Source organism: Coturnix japonica, chromosome 1 (genome assembly GCF_001577835.2).
Source record: "Coturnix japonica isolate 7356 chromosome 1, Coturnix japonica 2.1, whole genome shotgun sequence".
NCBI classification, from domain to species: domain Eukaryota; kingdom Metazoa; phylum Chordata; class Aves; order Galliformes; family Phasianidae; genus Coturnix; species Coturnix japonica.
This window is the reverse complement of record NC_029516.1, coordinates 5,635,466-5,653,996: the sequence shown is the minus strand read 5'-3', so window position 1 is coordinate 5,653,996 and position 18,531 is coordinate 5,635,466. Positions and strand designations below refer to the sequence as shown.

The window sequence follows — 18,531 nt, the reverse complement described above, 5'->3', positions numbered from 1 at the left end:
GTTAGCATAGAATAGTTAGGTCTATTATGAATAAGCTGCTGAATGTAGACCAAATCTATTCAAAAACAGAGTGTCTACCTCACTTCTTCCAAGCACTTTCCTGGAATGCTTGAATACTAATTTCCCTTGAGAATATAATACAGAATCACTTAGGGGCATCCATTCTTAAGGTCTATTTAGAGCACCTAACAATAACCTGAGGGAAATGTATTGCTTTTTAAAAATAAGGAAAAATGATCATTTTTCTTTTTATCCCATCTAAGGTTTTCAACTGATATCCTGAAAGAAGAGAGTATGACCACCACAGTCTTACCTAGAGCAAAGATAACTAAATGTTATACAAGGAAGACAGTGCTATCTCACATTGGGCTCACCAAACAACACACCACCGAGCTCTAATTCACCAGAACAGTTTGCTGTATCAAACTAAACTGCTATCATTTATCACTCTCTTCCTTATCGGGCTCCCTAGTCTGCTAAATTTTCCAATGCATTAAGATAAACCAAAAATTCTGTGTGATAGCATCTGTTACAAGTCTTAGGAGTCAGCATTCTTACCCTTGGAGCACTCCAGTTCAGCTTAGGAAAAACACTGCCGCCCAAGGAACTTATGGCTTCTTCAACTTTGTCTGTAAACTCTGGGAACTCTGGTGCCTGAAGAAGGGACAAGAACAAGAAAAGGAAAATAATAATAACAATAATAATACATGTAATTAATGCACAATGAAAAATAGTTTGTTCAGAATTAAATACCAACTAAAAAAGTAGTAAGAGAGCAACAGTAAATAAATAACTTGCAGACAGCTTGAGTGACAGCTCACTCAACTTTTGGTTTCATAAAGTGTTTATGGAAATACTTTGAATGAAGTCTTTGAAGTAGTTTAATAATACAAGCCAACTTGCATCAAAACGCAGGACACGCTGCAAAGATCCATGCTGGAACAGAAAACTTTGACTTATGAAGAATATTGCAAAAACAGTACACATAAGATAGGAGAAAAAAAGGCCAAGAAGCTATAAAACTCCACTCCTAATGTGGTGCAGTAAAAAAAAAATCTGACTGCTGACCTTTAAAATAATAGGAAAATATCTGTATGTATTGCAGGCACTTTAAAGATGTACAGATCTAAAGCCAACACTTTAGATTTCTACCTATTTCTACCTATATCTACAAATGTAACCCAGAGGTAACTCCTACGTGAAAGCCAACTGAGATGAGGGGAGGAGGGGAGTAAACTCTTTGAAAGGGCTGACAATAGCAGGACAAGGGGAAATGGTTTTAAGTTAAAAGAGGGAAGATTTAGGTTGGATGTTAGGGGGAAGTTCTTCACTAGGAGAGTGGTTAGGTCCTGGAACAGGCTGCCCAGGGAGGTTGTGGATGCCCCGTCCTTGGAGGTGTTCAAGACCAGGTTGGACGGGGCCCTGGGCAACCTGATCTAGTAAAGGTGTATGTTTGGTGGCCCTGCCAGGCAGGGGGGTTGGAACTACATGATCCTTGAGGTCCCTTCCAACCCGGGTCATTCTGTGATTCTGTGAGATCTGAAACAACAAAGCCCTCACAACCATACAAGTGATCATAAAAACTTTATACGTTGCTGTATATCCTTCCTGCAGTCCCTCACAAAGTATACAAGCTTTAAATAAATCAAAAAAGGTAAGAGGTACAGCAACTTAAGCTGCGCTTCAGACAACCCTATCTTTCCTTAGTACATTATCTGGTCTCTGTGGGAAACCACACTCGAAAAACTGAAATAAGCAGTTCTTTTATTTCACTTTTAGAGCTCCAGTCAATAATAAGGAAAGGGGAAAAAAGCATTTCAGTAAGAAGTAAAACTCCTCATGCAGTGCATTCTGTTCTCCTCCTGTTCTGATGGGACCACATATGTAATGCCAGTACATATAAAATTCACTGAGAAAATGTTGCTATCATCTCCTTTGATTAATACAAGTGAAAATACATTACACAAGAGAACAGCTCTAAGGCAGCATAAATAAGCTAAACTCTAATGCTAATCAAATTCTGGATGTTGAATATTTTTAAACACTAAGTTATATAATCCTAAATTCTAATTCTTCCTTCAGAATATAGAAGGGGCAAGGGAACTAGCTCTACCTTAAGACTCAGGTAGGGCAGCAAACAGAAATATAACTACAACTCATCTCACAGCTCCCTGACAATAAAAGCAAAGGAGAAATCAATCGTAATCCAGGATTTATCATTAGTGTAATGTAATGCTATAATGGAATGATAATAGCAGAGTGGCAAAGTCTTTGGCTACAGCAAATGAGAATAAGCCCAAATGCAGCAGCACAGACACAGAAATGAAGGAAAAGAGCTGCTTACCTTTGGAAGGCATCAGGGAGGCAGGGATCTCCAGCAAAAGATGCCCTCACTTCCACTGCCAACCCTTAAATGGGGTATGGGAAGGGGTAGATCCTGGCCCTTCCAGTCCTTTAAGTGCGCTGCCTGTACCAGAGCTCCCCTGGGTTGGCCTTGCCTTCCCACCAGGAGGTTTTGCTGTTTCAGGCAGTGATTATTTCCACTGCCATTAGGAAAACAGAGTGCCCTAAAATGCAGAAGTCTCCAGCCTCCTCTGCTTTTCTTTATACATCACAGTTCCTAATGTCCCCCTGTTCAGCTTCCACACTGCTGCTCAATCCATCCCTATGTTCCGCAGTAACCCCACGTGCAGCTCCCAGCTTTGTGCTTTCTAGACAGGCTGTTTCTCCATTCTCTTCATCACTGCCAGAGTGGTAACATGCATTACTTGGGAGCATAGGAGACTACTCCCATTCACTCTTAATCCTCAGAACAGTCCTTAGTTTGCAAATAGAGGAAGCATATTTGTTATGATGTCTTCAGAGTGATCAACTCCTCCCAAACTTACCAGAAGGTACAGGGCACACTGTGAATTTCTACTTTAGAGTTTTTGGTGTATTTTTGTTGGAAATAGCCACAGGCACAACCCTCACCCATAATCAAGTATTTTCAGAGTTTCAAGGTTGATGAAGACAAAGCCCAGCCAGCCTGATCAAAAGCCACATTGTAAGCTTGAAGTTCTCTTCTTCCTCTACCTGTTTTGCTGCTAAGTATGATATCCTATGGAATGGAATATACCTTATGACAGTTTAGGTCAGCTGTCCTCGCTCTGTCTCTTTTTCTATGCTTTCCAACAATTAGGCTGGGATTGGAGCAAAAGATGAGGACATAGTCAATGGAAGGACCATGATTCCTTCCATCATGGTCCTTGAAATGAGGAAGCCTTGATGCTATGCAAGGACTGCCCAACAACCCTCAAAATGTTTGTGTGTTATAAATACTGTCTTAGACACAAATCCAAAACACAGCACCATATGGGCAGCTCAGAAGACAGCAAACTACATCCCAGCCAATCACAGTAGAGCTGGAGGTACAGAGCTGAAATCCACACACAGTACTCAACTCCTTATGTGGCTAAACTGAAATCACTTGGCCTGTAGCCTTCCAGTGGATTTAATACATCTTAGGATGTATTTTCATATGGTGCTGTACACTATAATAAACATTAGGGAGCAACAGGACTGAAGTAGCAGTAACAATAGCAGACAAGTGGCGCAGCTGTATTAAATCTGACAACAGCAAGGCAATAGCAATTGGGGAAGCCTAACTGGTATCCATCGTGAGATGGTTTAGTGGGCACGGTCATGATGAGCTGATGGTTGAACTAGATGACCTTTGTGGTCTTCTCCAACCTTAATAAGTCTATGATCCTGATTCTAAGCTGGACACAGCACAGAGAGAGCATGAAAACAGGAAAAAGGAGACACAAGGCAATAGAAAGCAAGGTACTTAGGGGCAATAATGGCAATGGTATGAGAGAAGAGCTGTGAAAACTGAGCTGCAGGGACTTCATTTCTTCCGCATTCAGTTCAATTAAGTAATTGGAAGATATTCAAAGTAGTGAAAATAAAAGGCAGCTATATTTAGACTAATCCTCCAGTTCATTTCCTATATTCTAAAAGCATGTGATTGTTGGGAATGAAGAAAAGAAGCACTTTATTTTTAGTTAAATAAAACTAAGCTGGCAGAACATTTTTAAGGTTGCAGATACCTACACTGCCATCTAGTGAGAAGAAAAATGTTAACTACAGCAGACAGCAATAACTGGCCACGAGTTTCTATCACAAGGCTCAGAAAGAATATTGCTTAAAAGACTCACATGCTGGGATTTTAGAGGACCTTACCTTAAGTGTTGCAGTATTCTCATCATCTGACCACTGTTAAGAATAAGAATAAACCCAAGGTTAATGGTTACCTGTGATGTCATTTATAACTTATGAGAACATCCGAATCTATACAGCTTATTACAATGTGGACAAAGCATTGCCTTGATTCTTCTTCACAACTATATGCCCATCCTCTAATTATTACAGGTATGAATTAAGACAGGAAATATTGTGTACATTCAACAAAAGTACCATTGTGAAGTACAAATAAGAGACAACACCTATATAAGACGATTGCGATTCATACACAAGACTTGGACAATACAAAACTCTGTGGAGTCTTTCCTACCTAAACCTTGTCTTTGCCTCCCACACTTCTATCATTAAGGCTTGTGAAGGACTTAGAGAATACACTCTATAAGGAGAGACTGACAGAACGGGGCTGTTTAGTCTGGGGAAAAGGAGGCTGAGGGGAGACCTTACTGCCATCATCTATCCTTATTCTATTATCTTACAGCATTCCCTAGTCATTATTAGAAATGTAATTAACAAGAAAAAGTGTGTGAGCACAGAAACACTTTAAACTTTTTTTTGATGTCACAGTATAGATAATGATGTTTGTAAACTATTTCCAAGGCAAATATCATGTGATTATTATTTTGGTATCGTACCACCTTCACTTGTAAAGCATATAGAAATGGTTACATATCAACATCAAGTCTCTAAAGGAAAAACAAAGTGAGGTTTTACTGACCTGTATTTCCTCTGCATCATCACTCCCCTCTGATATTTGAGTTGGTGGATCTTCTCTAAGACAAAAAATGAGCAGAGAAAAAAAACAAATGAGCACCGGAGTTTGAATTGACTGTATGTATTATAATTCCATAGCAACTACCAGCTGTTGATCTCAGAATCCTTTCCTAAGAAGATTAAGCCTCAAAACCCCAACAGAAACAAAATGGAGCAAACCAGTACAGAAAAACGGACAGGACTTGCACCTTGTCCAAAACACTTGAATTCTTTCCAATGAAGAAATCACGTTCTGCTGTGAAAACACCATAACCCAAGCTTTTCCATACCCTATTAGTCATTCTTTTTGATCTTTTCTGTACATGTAGATGTGTTTCTAATGCTGACCTATATACTATTGGTTCTGAAAACAAAACATCCTCACACTTCACACACAGAAGACCCTGCAAGTGGTTACACAGTCATAAGCTTCTTCCTGGAAAGTTCCTTTTTCTACACAGATGAGATTTGCTGTTGTACACACCAGCAGCTCTGGGAGATAGCACCTGAGTGCAAACATTCCCTTGAAATTTGAAGTGACTTTCGAAGCTTTTTAGTCCATATGACTGAGTGGTCTTTAAGGCAGAAGAACAAGAAGGCAGCAAGTCAGCAGAGCAATCTGGTTAAGTTCCAATCTCTGCAGTTAAGTGCTGCTAGCAAAAATTCAGTCCTTCAACAAGCCACATTTCTGCAGTACATTCCTAAATGCACTTCCACAGGGATCAAACTGTCCATTCAGTTTTTGAGATCTAAAGCTCAGATCAGAGGCTCACTGAGGTTTACAATTCATGTCAGCCTTGACTGTAAGAAGATCACATCGACTTTTAGCACTTCTAGCTAAGAACGCTCAACTCAAGAAAAAAATGAATTTTCAAGAGGGAATTTTAAGCTGGAATTCTCTTAGTATAACTAATGTCAATTATACAGATGTCCATTATTCCACTGAGATTCCAAACCTGTTTGTGCAGCACAGCTGTGAACTCAAACCCTCTGTTTCAGCTTTTCTGAAGCCTGATTACAGATTAAATGGCTGTTATTAAATAAATTACAAAGTTCTGCAGAAGGAGGCAACAACACTTCTCATCCAAAATGGTTTTAAAAACAATTCCCACTTTTCATCTTTACAAGGTGTTTAAACAGCTTCAATTTTGTGTAAACTGGTTCCTGAGAAAATAGACACAACTCCCTTATATTCATAGTCTAATTGGTTGCTTTGTGATAGACAAACTCCTCTGAGTCTGGTTACCAACAAGACGTAAGCATGCAATAATCATCTTATAAGGGAGTCATATGGCGAGATTCTAAGCTGAAAACAAATAAAGCCTGGCTTCATATCAATTGCTTTTCATAGGCACCCATCTCACCCTTCATTCAGAATGTTAGCACAGTTATATAGCAGTGCATTCAGCCTCATCATACGCACTGATTATAGACAAGAAAAGTTTGTGCATAGTTTGTGCACACACGTTCATACAGTACAAGGATTACTGCAGTGAGACTGGCCAGCTTCATAAAATGAATTAAGTAAGTTACAGTAAGTGAACACAAATATCACTGTGACAATAAAATAGCATTAATACTTGCACGATGGACAGCAAACACTCTTTACCTTCCAGAAACAACAAGCGTTCCATCATCCAGCAAATATTCTTTCACATTCTCTGGTAGAGGAAGTATAACGCTAGGAAAAATAAATAAATAAAGATTTATTCGCCTATCTCAATGTAGTGCTCCGAATATCACAGAATCCTCTGAGTTGGAAGGGATCCCCAGATGCCACCCGGTCCAACTCCCCTGCAATGAACAGGAACACCTACAGCAGGATCACGTTGCCCCCATCCAGCCTGACTCTGAAAGACTTTTTCCTTACATTCAAACTAAATCTCCCCTCTTTAAGCTTGAAGTCATTTCCCCTTGTTCTATCATCACAGACCCTGCTAAAGAGTCTGTTCCCTTCTTTCTTACAGCCCCCCTTTAGAGGTCACCTCGCAGCCTTTTCTTCTTCATGCTGAACAGCCCCAGCTCTCTCAGCCTGTCCTCATAGGAGAGGTGTTCCATGCCTTGGATTATTTTTGTGGCCCTTCTCTGGATGCAGTCCAGCACATCCATGTCTCTCCTGTACTGAGGACTCCCCATCTGGATGCAGTACTTCAGGTGAGGTTTCACCAGCACAGAGCAGAGGAGCAGGATCACCTTGCCCTGCTGGCCACGCTTCTTTTGATGCAACCCAGGATACAGCTGGTTTTCTGCTCATATCCAGCTTCCCATCCTCCAGTACCCTAATTCCTTTTTGATAGGGCCGAGCTCCATCCTTCCATCCCCCAGTTTGTACTGTCAGGGTGTGCAAGGCTGAACCTCGTGGGGTTCAGCTGGGCCATGCTCCATCCTGCCCAGGTCTCTGTGAATGGCATCCCATCCCTCTGCCGTGTAAACATACGAGAATCACAGACTGGCCTGGGTTGGATCTCTGGTACAAACCCCGATTCCCGAGGCCGAATCCCTGCCACCCAGCCCTGCCTCCTCAGCCCCAAACCCCCGAGAGCCCCAACCCACCCCACGCAGCCCCTCACCTGCGGATGGTGACGGCTCGGAACAGCGGGTACCACACAGAGAACTGACAATGCACCACTTGCTCCTTCTTCATCCTCTCTCACAGCACAACCCCTCTCCTTCCCTCACCGCTCCGGAAGCTCCAGCTTTAACCCCGGAACCTCCTCATCCTCTCCCGGAGCCGCCCGGGCCTTTACCGGCTGTGCACAGTCCCGCCCCGCTCCGCCTCGGCCGCCGCCGTTCCCTGTAAGCCCTGTGCCCACACAAAGCCAACCTGTTATTTCTTACTGCTTTCCTTAAACCTGAGGCTGTCTTTAGACTCTTCTAACCCACTTCTGCTTGTACAAACTTGCTTTTTTGATATCCATTTATTTATCTTTTTTTACTCTGTAGGACGAGAGCCAGATAGTTGTCCCTGTTTTATTTAGCCCTGAGTGGTGTTCAGCAGTCATACATACAGATAAATAGCAGAAATAAAGCGTTTCTCAGCTAGAAGCTGATTGATTTTGCTGCTGGGGAGGTATTGCTGTGACACAAACCATTGGGTAAAAGGCACTTTGGTCACATTAGTGATGCCTACCTCGTGTGCTGATGGATTTGTGGCTCATAACCAGCCCATCGTGGCATGGGTTGGAAGGGAGATGCAGGATGGTGTTGGATCACCTGAATCCAAGCCCTGCTGTGGGTTGGTTGAAAGGTAATCCATCTATTGGGACGTGGATAGGCCGCAGGAGCTTGGCTACTCTGTAAGCTGATTTACAAGCCACAGCTGAGAGGCACTCACTCAGTAAGAGAACAAGAAATGAGCATAAAGTTATACATTTCATAAACAGTATGGTCTGAATTTGAGCCCCATGTGACATGAGTGGAACAAGTAGCACAGTTTGCCAGCGGTAAGCTATTAAAGTCATCAACAAAGGTAGAAATGGGCCAAACTTCTGTAATTTGTAGTTTGAATATTATCGATTCATGCTAAGGAATTAATTATTCCTTAATTTGTCCGCTGCAGAGAAGAACAAGCTGCGTTGAAAAGAGCTGCTGGCATGAGATAAGGTCTGTGGATTTATTTGTAATTGATATAGTAAGTATGAATGCAGTTATACTAAGCATTAATAACACTGTACGGGGTGGGGGGAGATTTTGGATACAACTGTGGTCATCTGTGTTTGAGAGGGTGATACAGTGATGCTGGCAAGTCAATGTAGAAGTACTGTGATGAAGAACGGAATGGGATCTCCTTTGGGAGGAGACTAAGAGAGGAAGACTTATTCAGTCTGATAAAAGCAGAGTGATATGGTTCATACCATATCATGTATGGTTCATATCATGTACTGCTGTATGTGTTTGGTGGAAACCTTGATATTGCATGTAAGAGTCACGGCAGGATAACATGGTTATTGCCCAGCCACATCTCTTAAACCTTACGTGAGGGAGGGCTTGAGACACTGTGGCTTAAGAACAAATGAGTAACAGCTCACTGTAAACTAATATAAGACAGACATTGTAAGAAAAGGAGGCCGTAGAACAGCTTTTCATAGTAGTAGTAAGGTAGAAAAGCTACATCGTTTTAAGCTTTGCTTGTCTAAGAAAGGTTCATGTTATGTTTTTGAAATGACAGAATTGGATTCAGTTAGTCAAGCCGATGTAGATTCATCCTTATCAATGTCTTGCAGATGAGCAGAAACCCAGAGTTGCAGGCCACAATCTACTCAGGCAGATGCATGCACCCAAACACCTCCCAATGAACAGAGGAGCCATCCAGACCTTTGACTGAGGGGTTGCAGTGACATTGGTGCAAGTGTGCCAAGCTTTCTTTGGAGCAAGTGGCCACGCTGTGAGAGGAAATCACCAAGCAGTGTAGTATCCAGGAATCTGAGAGAGATTGACTGTGCAGTGACACTGGCAGACTGACAGCCCTGCCTTAAGTCTATGCAAGGGAAAGAAGCTAAGCCAGCTTCCATCCATGAGGACACAGACTGCAGTAACAGGCAAGATAAGGGAGACTGGACTCATTTCTGCTCAGAGCAGAACAGGCTCTGGGACTGGCAAAAGCAGAGATGGCCAGTAACAGTCAAGACCAAGGAGGAAAGGACAACCACAGAGATGCCATCCAGACATGTAGAGATGAGATCAGGAAATCCAAGGCACAGATGGAACTGAGCCTGGTTAGAGATAATGATAAATAACAAGAAGGGATTCTATATGTACACTGGTCAGAGAAAGGTCCAGAAGAGTGTAATCCCTCTGCTAAATGAGAAAGGGGTGCTGAGAACAGTGGACAAGGAGAAGGCTGAGGTTCTCAATGGTTCTTTGCCTCACTTTTCACTGGCAGACAGGCTTCCCATGTCTTTCATGTCTCTGAACCTACAGGTGAGATCAGGGGGAGCAAAATCCCTCCCACTGTAAGAGAAGAGCAAGTTCAAGACCACCTGATGAGACTGAATGTGTACAAGCCTTTGAGGCCTGATGACATACAGCTCAGTGTCCCGAAATAACTGGCTGATGTGGTTGCCAAGCCACTCTCCATCATAATCAAAAAGTCAGGACTGCCAGGTGAATTCCACAGTGCCTAGAAAAAAGGAAACAACACTCCAATAGATTTAAGGAAGGGAGAAAGGAAGACCTGGGAAAATACAGGCTAGTGACCCTACCCTGTGTATAGGAAGATCATGGAGCAGGTGATAACCTCCTGGAAGTTATGTTAAGGCTCATGCAAGATGAGGAGGTGATCTGGTGGCCTTCTAAGATGGAGTGATGGCATCAGTGGACAAAGTAAGAGCAACTGGCGTCATTTTCCTGGACTTGTGCTAGGACTTTGATAAGGTTCTATACAATATCCTTATCTCTGTGATGGAAAGATTGGTGGTTAATACAGTGGGTGAAGAACTGGTTGGATCCTTGTAGCCAGAGGGTCGTGGTTAATGCCTCTATGTCCAAGTGGAGGTCGGTGACAAGTGGTGTCCAGCACAGGTCTGTTTTGGGACTAGTACTCTTCAACATCCTCATCAATTATACAGATAGTGGGATTGAACGTACCCTCAGAAAATTTGCTGATGACACCAAGCTGAGTGGTGTAGTTCACAACATAGAAGGTGAATCAACTGAGGGGTAGCCTGGTATCTTCCAGTACAGCTATGATAGGACTTTTACCAACTATGGAAGTCAGGGCTTTGATCCAGACTTCCTTTGAATCAATCAGGTGGAGCTGAAAATGTGAACTGCACATGCTGTCACATGTTGCTGACTTTCTCTAGCGAGTTTCGTTTGTTAATTTAGAAGGCAGAAATGAACCTTTTAACTTTACTCTGAAAGCAAATATTGACTTTGCTTTACAGGAGACTGGACTTTGCACAGGAGGAGAAAAGCCTGACGTTCCTGAAAATGGCAGCTGAGACATCCACAGAAGTTCCAAAAACTGCTAAGCAATTCGTCCTTAAAGAAGAGGTACAACACGTTTGGTTTTGACACGTTGTATTGCTAAATAACAGCTATTTGAGACTGATTAAGGTACTTGAGAGTGCAGAATAAGGAATGTGATAGATGCTAAAGGTTTTTACAGTGTGTTCAGAGGAAGTGCTTCTTCCTGAAGGTCACAGAGTTTTCAGGTATTTTTAAGCTTCTGGGTTTTTTTTCCTGATTTTACAGTTGTTTCTTGTATTTTCTGTTCAGGCTGTTACAAATGTTAAGAAATAATGCTGATATTTGTAGAAATGGGTGGGTTGTGAAAATAAGCCTTGTTATCTGTTCCTCTAAGATGAGCCGCAGAGAGTTGCCTTAAACTTTAGAACGATACCTTCGATACCTTCCTTTACATTTTCTGGAAGGATTTGAATTGAGATGATTGATTCTAAAGGTGCTGTTAAGGAGATAGTAAGATGTTCTGAAAATATGGTACTTGCACCTTACCTTCACTGAATCAGAAGGGAATTCAGAGGTCGTTCTGTGTGCTTATTAGAAGCGTTTTGACCTTTCATTACCAATTTTAGTTAGGCCTTACAACATGCTTTGCTTCAGGTCACATTAATTTTATGCTTTTTTTATTATCATAATTTATCATACCTCTTTTCTTTCATAATATTGCATTCTTCAGAGTCATTCAGAAGTTTGCTACTAGGTCTTATGTACTCAAAATGATTTATCTCTTCCAATAATTTTCTGGGCTGTCCTGAGGGGAATGTTTACCATGCATTTACCAGTCACCCTTATACTTGAAGTGTTTCTGTACATCTTCAGCATCTGAATGGTTTGATGGCAGAGTATCTTCTTGCATGAAAGCAGCTGCTTCCACCTGCTTCTGGGAAGCCACAGTCAAACCACTGTGAGCAAAAGTTGACATTCTTTGCCCGCCAAAGTAATAGGTGAAGCAATACATAACAGCTTATTCTAAAACTGAGTATGGCTCAAAGAACGTGGAAAGTGCCATTAGGCTGTAGATAAAGAATTCTGCAAAGTAATAGTTATGCTTGTAGGCCGTCTCCTAAAAGGTTTTAATTGTGCACCCAACAGTATGGGTGACAGTGAAATATTATTTTTCTTCTAGAGGCACCTATCAGCTTTCAGGTTTCTCACCCTGAAGACGGTTAGCAGGAATGGCTTTGCCTGACTCCAGGAGACTGCAGAACACTGCCCATGACAACATTTATGCTGCGTGTCCTATAATACTTTTCAATTGTTTCTCCACAACAGCAGAGGACAAAAGAGTAGCTGATTAAAAACACAACACTTTGACACTGTTTTGTACACATAAAATCTACATTTTTTCCTTTGGTTGTCCTTTTGGAGCTTGGCTGTGTGATTTCTTACAGCCAGTCCTTTCTTTTTCCTGTCAGACTCCAGAATCTGATTTCAGCTATTTTCCCCTTTCTGCTTAGCAAATAGTAACTTGGTGATGGGGCCGTGATCTGTCAGTTCCGCTGAGTGCTTCAGCATTATGAAGCCATAACCAATAGTTCTTTGTGTTTTCTGCAGTGTTTAACAAAATTCACTAATACAAAATATTTGTCTTTATTGTTTGTTTAACTCAAGTATATGGACAGCCAACAGGATACGATTTTCATCTCTGTCAGATAAGAGAATGTGCTTCAATACTGCAGTGATTTAGGAGCTGTTTAAAATATACCCCAATGCTTCCAAACAGAACTGCTTCTCATACCTGTAACAGACATAGTAAACTTCCTGCTATGTGGCCACAGATCCATTAGAAAAAAAGCCCTTTTGAGAACATGCATCTCCCTTCTTCACTTCTTGCTAACTGGAAATAACACTTTTCAAAACAAAAGTAGCTCCCTCTATGTAAAATACCTGTGTCCACATTTACAACCATAGAGATGCTGTTGATATTTCAAATGCCTATGACAAAAGTTGTTCTGAAGAACATATTTTAAGCATTACATGAGTTTACTCAGCTCCATTATAATCTACTGGATATCCGAGTAACTCCTGGTTTCCATTCTGCACTCGGCTGATGCTACACTGTGTGTCTGTACCCTGGCTATAGCTGCATCACGTTCTACCTTTCACTTCTTATTATTCTTTTGATTGATGAACCTCTCAATTTAGGTTCATGGCTACACACGTCCTGTTTGCTTTTTGTCCTGCACTAGAGGGTGGTGACACACCTACCACATGAACAGCCTCAGGGTCTTAATCCTTTGCTACAATTTAATGTTGTGAGGTTGTTGTTTGTTGTTGTTTCCCAGAACCTCTCATCCCCTTTCTAATACATCTTCCATTGCTATCAGCAATGTTTCTAATTAGACAATAGGAATTCACTGAAACGTGGCTAAAAGTTGAATGAAGTTACTTGGATTATTTTCTATTCCAATTCAAGAACTTGGCATAAATGCTTTTTCCCTGACAGTTACAGAAAGTTGTTAAGTGTTCTTGCATATATTCTGATGCTGAGATTTTATTTCCAAAAGAGTTATAATGAAGTTGTGTTTTCTCTCTCCCTAAACCCAAGTACCTTTGAGGTTAATCTTATAATTTATTTTAAAAATAACACTTTATTTTTAGGTAATCGTAGAAAGGAAATGGTTGAAGCTTGAGGAAACAACTTACACTGATGCCTTTGGTAAAACCAGGTAGGTAATCATCCTTCTGGATTCTCTTCAGTTTCCTGTAACGTTCCCAGTTGTGTGGGCCTGCCAGAATATGAACCCTACAAGCCTATTACCCAACACATGACACAATATTTATTGTGCAGTTCCTTTATAGTTCATTCTGTTCAGAGAAAGAAGTCCTTCTCTAGCAGGCATGCTAGCATGTGGGATCATATTTGGCTCCTCTTATGAGGACTCATTAGACCTTCATTTACCTTGCATTTCCAGTTCCTTATACAGATGCTGTACAGAAGCATGTTCTAGCAATGCAAATAGACAGATGATCAATTAATCTGTCCTTTGGCTTTTCTGGTTCCACATTAAGGGCTTCGTTTCCACTGCTGATGGTCCTTGCATACTAGTGAAAACTTACTGCTTTCTTGTATGTTATCAGGCCTGTACAGTTCATTTGTATGCCATATTTATCTAGATGTGACATAGCTTTACTTTACCACCCCTTAATGTATTACATTCCACATTGATTGCTTTCTCCAGTGCCTCCCAATTTATCAGCAAAGTATCCTTTTAAAGACTGGAGCTTTTGTGAAAGGATTTTTATAGCTGAAGGCTTTTTGGATTTTACTCATTCCATGGCTTATTTTGAGAGAAAAGTTCATCTTTCTTTTCTGTGTAAGTGAGCCATGAGTTCACAATGACATTACAAATTGTATAAAAGCAGGACAAAAGAATGAATGTGGTCTTTTTTCAATACTAACAAAATCTCTCATGTTAAATACATAAACTGCTCCCAGGATCATTTTATATGATTTGTTCTGTGACAATCACCGACGTCTTTCCCTTATGTTTAGTGAGCCCAAGCAATCACCAGGCATCTATTTTCTCTCTCGTTTAAGGATGCAAAACAAAATTCTATCAGACATCTTACATGGCCAAAACAAGACATGGGTTACCGATAGCCAGCTGTTTTCTTGCTGGGCCTCAATGAACAATGGCATGTTTTGCTTTCTAATTACAACTGCAAGGGTAGAAGACAACTTACAAAACATGACTATTTTTAATCTATCAACTTGTTGTTTTCTCTATACTGAACAGAACTTGGGAAACTGTAAAGCGTGTTGGCAAGAAAAAGAATGTTTCAGCTGATGGTAAGACTGTGCTGACTTTTGTTTGTTCGCATCTTTTCTTGTGACAGTTCTGATAAACTCATGGTGCAGTCTGAGAGCAAATATGTTGGTGAATAGACAGCTCAGCAGGGCTTGCAGGGTAAGCCATAGCAAGTGTGCTCTCTTGAAATACTGACTGGAGAGCTGAGCAATCAGAACTTTGCTGCTAGGACTGTTTACCCAAGATGGCTGTATTCACTTTATGGGAACTGCAAAGATGTGATGGATGCCCTGGTGTTTATCAGCTCACAGACTCATGAATTGGGTTTGCTGTGGGGGCTTAGCATACAGTATTCTTCAGGCAAAAGATGGAGGTAAATCAGACATGAAAGGAGCATAGGAAGGGGTTCTGTCTGGTGGTTTCCAGTTAGTGTCTGCAGGTGGAACAGTGCTTCCCAAGCTATTTGGGGGATAAGATTCAGTCTTGTTTAGATTTCCTTCTAGTTGGCTGAAGTATTCTGAGGATCCCATTTTGGGCTTTTATCTCTGATCATGCACAGTACAAAGAGTTTAAATTCACAATTCAGGACTACAGAGCAGTGATCTAACTGTTTGCCACCCTAATGCTGGTGTCCTTAGGTTAATTCCTGGATCTAGCACTCAATGTTCACTTTGTTATACTCAAACAGTCCGTACTTACAGCTTCTGTCACTGCTCCTAGGTGTGGCAGTGATAGCTGTACTACAGAGAACTCTCCACTATGACTGCATCGTCCTAGTGAAACAGTTCAGGCCTCCGATTAATGGCTACTGCTTGGAATTTCCTGCAGGTAAGTGATGGAAACAGAACTATTTAGAACTATTTGATAGTGAAGCATACAAGGGGAATGCAGTTCATTTTAGGAGACTGGAGGCATTGTGGACAAATTTGGTAAGAGAATATTGCATTTCACTCCTTTCCTCTTATCTGTAAGAGCCACAGCACTCATCTTCTTTCCCTCGTGAGAATATTAATACCATCTTATGGGAAGAGAGCACAGTGCTGTAGCCAGTCAGTTGAAGATCATCAGCTATTGTGACTCCAGGAATTTGAATCCTTCCTAAAGCCTCAGTTTCTTCCTATGTAAAAGTAGGGCAACGAGGACATTTCACCTCACTTGCAAAGCTGGATTTGATCGCAGGATGGATACTGTGGGTAAGTGCTAACTGTTAAGTTGTTCTTGTGTTATTATTTATCTCACAGGCCTCATTGAGGAAAATGAGACTGCAGAAAGTGCCGCATTGCGAGAGCTGGAGGAAGAAACTGGCTACAAAGGGGAAGTTGTTGAGTGTACTCCAGGTCTGTGCTTTTCTTTTTTTTCTTTCCATCCCAAAGCCAATTCTCTCTGATGGATGATACAAAACACTCTAAATTAAAGGAAAAAAACTACACAGAAAACTCTACAGGAATTAACAGAATTCTATCCCATGACTGTACCAATGAGACTTTGTTCCTTGATGAATCAGTTGCTGAGCTCCTGTTAAAGGTACAGGACTAAAGGTTGTCATTTACAGGGAAAAGTATTGCTATTGATTATGATCCTTTACATAAAACTTGTGATCTGGATGGAAGTTATTTTGCGAAATGGTGAGGTGCCTGGCCTCTGCTACTGAAAAACAAACATCTAATGTTTGCTGCTTTTCAGCCCTCTGCTTGGACCCAGGTGTGTCAAACAGCACAACACACATCGTGAGTGTTACCATCAATGGAGATGATGCCGAGAATACAAGACCTAAGCAAAAGCTTGGTGAGTCCTGTACCATTTAGATGGAAATTCTTCGAAGATAACAGAACGTGTTTAATAGAACTACACATACCACCACATTCTTCTCTTCCATCCTTGATGATTTAGTCTCCGTAAATAAAGTCTTCAATTCATACCCTGCAGCACAGAGAAGCAGACCCATGTTTATTTGCTAAATTCACAGGGAATGGCTAGATGTTAAATCTTAAGTATCAGCTTATCCACAGCAAGAAATTTAGATGCTAAACTTCAGTGAGTGACAAAAGATTTTCCTTAGTTGTGGCTTGACCCTGGAAGTAACTATGATGTCATTCACAGTCCGGTAACAAAATGCTTCTTAGTTGTAAATGTATTTCAAAACCCTTATGTTGTTGTTTTTGTTTCTTACAGATGATGGAGGTATGTCACACAGCTGTGTTCCCAGTAACAGTAAGGTCAAGTGTATGTTTTACTTAGAAAATGTCAGTTAAAACTGTGGGGTTTTTGGGCTTGGTTAATCTCTTGACCCAAATCAAACATGCTGTTTGATCAAAGACTGTCTATGGCCTGGACATGAAAATTCCTATCACTGTATTACAACAGAGGCACCATTATCTCAAGAAATATGAACCCAATCCTCAACAGCCATAACTCAAGCCTTGAAAAGCAACTAATTCAAAGCAGGCAGGTGTAAGCTAATATATTCACCCATAGCAAACCTTTTTTTCTTTAGAAACTGTGCTGTTCTGGTCTTCAAATGCATCTGAAATCCCTTACTGTGCCAGTTCAGGCGGACAAGGGTCCAATTTGACAGATTCTCTATTCTGAGAAGAAAGTCCTTTTAGAAGGGTTCTCAGTTTCCACAGCAGCCAGACTTTTTCCCAGTTTCTTTCTAACAAATCTGTTAATGATCCCAGTCACTGCCTTCCTTCAGGCATTGAGCCTTTTTATGGTACATAGAGGTCCACAGCTTTTAGATGTTGATGAGCATTAAGTTAGTTGTTTTCCTCCCATAGGTTGTAAGGTCACTGAGATAGGCATCCTCTACTGTTCACTGCTTTAGAGATGTTTAACATTTTCTTCTTCTCGCCTAGAATTTGTGGAAGTTATTTCACTTCCAAAGAACGACTTACTGCAAAGAATTGATGGTAAGGGCTTTCTGTCACATTAAATGCACTAATGTGAGCTTCAAGTAACCATTAGCATCTCTTCTCATAGCTCTTTACAATTCTGTATCTTAAACAAAAAGCTGCAGGAGACTTGGTCCTATGACAGAATTACCGGTGGCCTGAGTTTGCGTGAATAATTCCATGGTTCACTTTAATAATGGACATAGAAGTTTGTGGAAAGCTGTAACTGCATCTCATACTTTGTTTTTCTTCTTTTCCCTTGCCTTACAGAACTAGTAGCAGAAGAGAACATTGCAGTGGATGCCAGGGTTTATACTTACGCACTGGCCCTGAAGCGTGCAACAGAGAAACCGCTCCAAGTTCCTTTCATGAAGTTCTAAAACTTCACAGTAATAAACACTGCTGAGAATCCTCCAGTCCAGATGGCCTAGAAGTGCAACTCTTCTTGTAATAAAGGATCCTTACTTGTAGAGTAAAAAGAAAAACAATACTTGTAGGAATGATTCTGATATTTTTACCTGGAATTAACTGACAGAAAGCATTTCTTGTAACTGTTTTAGCCTATCTAGCCTCGACAGAATAATCAAAATTAAAATGCTGCTTAATTTTCAAGATGACTCATTTCTGATTATTCATCCCTAAGTTGATATTTCAATATAAGGAAGATGCTTAAGCAACTGTGTTTGATGCAGTAGCAACACCTGTTCAAAATGAGGCAGAAAACAGGAAGACCATGCTATGCATTTATGCCAAATTAAGTGGTAAGAGAAAATGAATTCGCTGGATCCAAGCATTGCTTAACGTAAGAAACACAGAATCTGACAACAATGGTGATGGTAAGAAAACATAAACTGGTGCAAGCTAGAATGGTGTAGGAGCCAGGTAAGTGATGCTGTTTAAGGTATGGGATTAATAGAAAAGCCTTGCAG

The 18,531-nt window shown here is 41.0% G+C and overlaps 2 protein-coding genes across 4 annotated transcripts in view; one reads left to right on the top strand and one right to left on the bottom strand.

Annotated features, from left to right (window-relative positions):
- CDC123 (cell division cycle 123) overlaps positions 1-7,719 on the bottom strand; it is a 33,694-nt gene extending 25,975 nt beyond the window's left edge. The window contains exons 1-5 of the mRNA XM_015870198.2: positions 7,566-7,719; positions 6,605-6,676; positions 4,961-5,015; positions 4,225-4,257; positions 559-654 (exon numbers count right to left, since the gene is read on the bottom strand). Of these exons, the coding sequence (XP_015725684.1) occupies positions 559-654; positions 4,225-4,257; positions 4,961-5,015; positions 6,605-6,676; positions 7,566-7,639 (330 nt within the window). The 5' untranslated portion in view covers positions 7,640-7,719. The remainder of the gene's footprint in view (positions 1-558; positions 655-4,224; positions 4,258-4,960; positions 5,016-6,604; positions 6,677-7,565) is intronic.
- Position 7,720: 1 nt separating this feature from the next.
- NUDT5 (nudix hydrolase 5) lies at positions 7,721-18,214 on the top strand. Of its 3 annotated transcripts, XM_015870412.2 has the most exons (12): positions 7,722-7,791; positions 8,555-8,626; positions 9,916-10,098; positions 10,881-10,989; positions 13,561-13,628; positions 14,700-14,752; positions 15,432-15,539; positions 15,953-16,048; positions 16,395-16,496; positions 16,884-16,892; positions 17,567-17,620; positions 17,873-18,214. In XM_015870412.2, the coding sequence occupies exons 4-12, from the start codon at positions 10,927-10,929 to the stop codon at positions 17,980-17,982; spliced, it is 663 nt and encodes a 220-aa protein (XP_015725898.1). In that variant the 5' UTR covers positions 7,722-7,791; positions 8,555-8,626; positions 9,916-10,098; positions 10,881-10,926; the 3' UTR covers positions 17,983-18,214. The 3 variants fall into 3 exon arrangements, with proteins under 3 accessions (XP_015725974.1, XP_015725898.1, XP_015725814.1); XM_015870488.2 differs by lacking the exon at positions 9,916-10,098 and having other exon boundaries at positions 7,721-7,791; positions 8,555-8,598; XM_015870328.2 differs by lacking the exon at positions 9,916-10,098.
- The last annotated feature ends 317 nt before the right edge of the window (positions 18,215-18,531 follow it).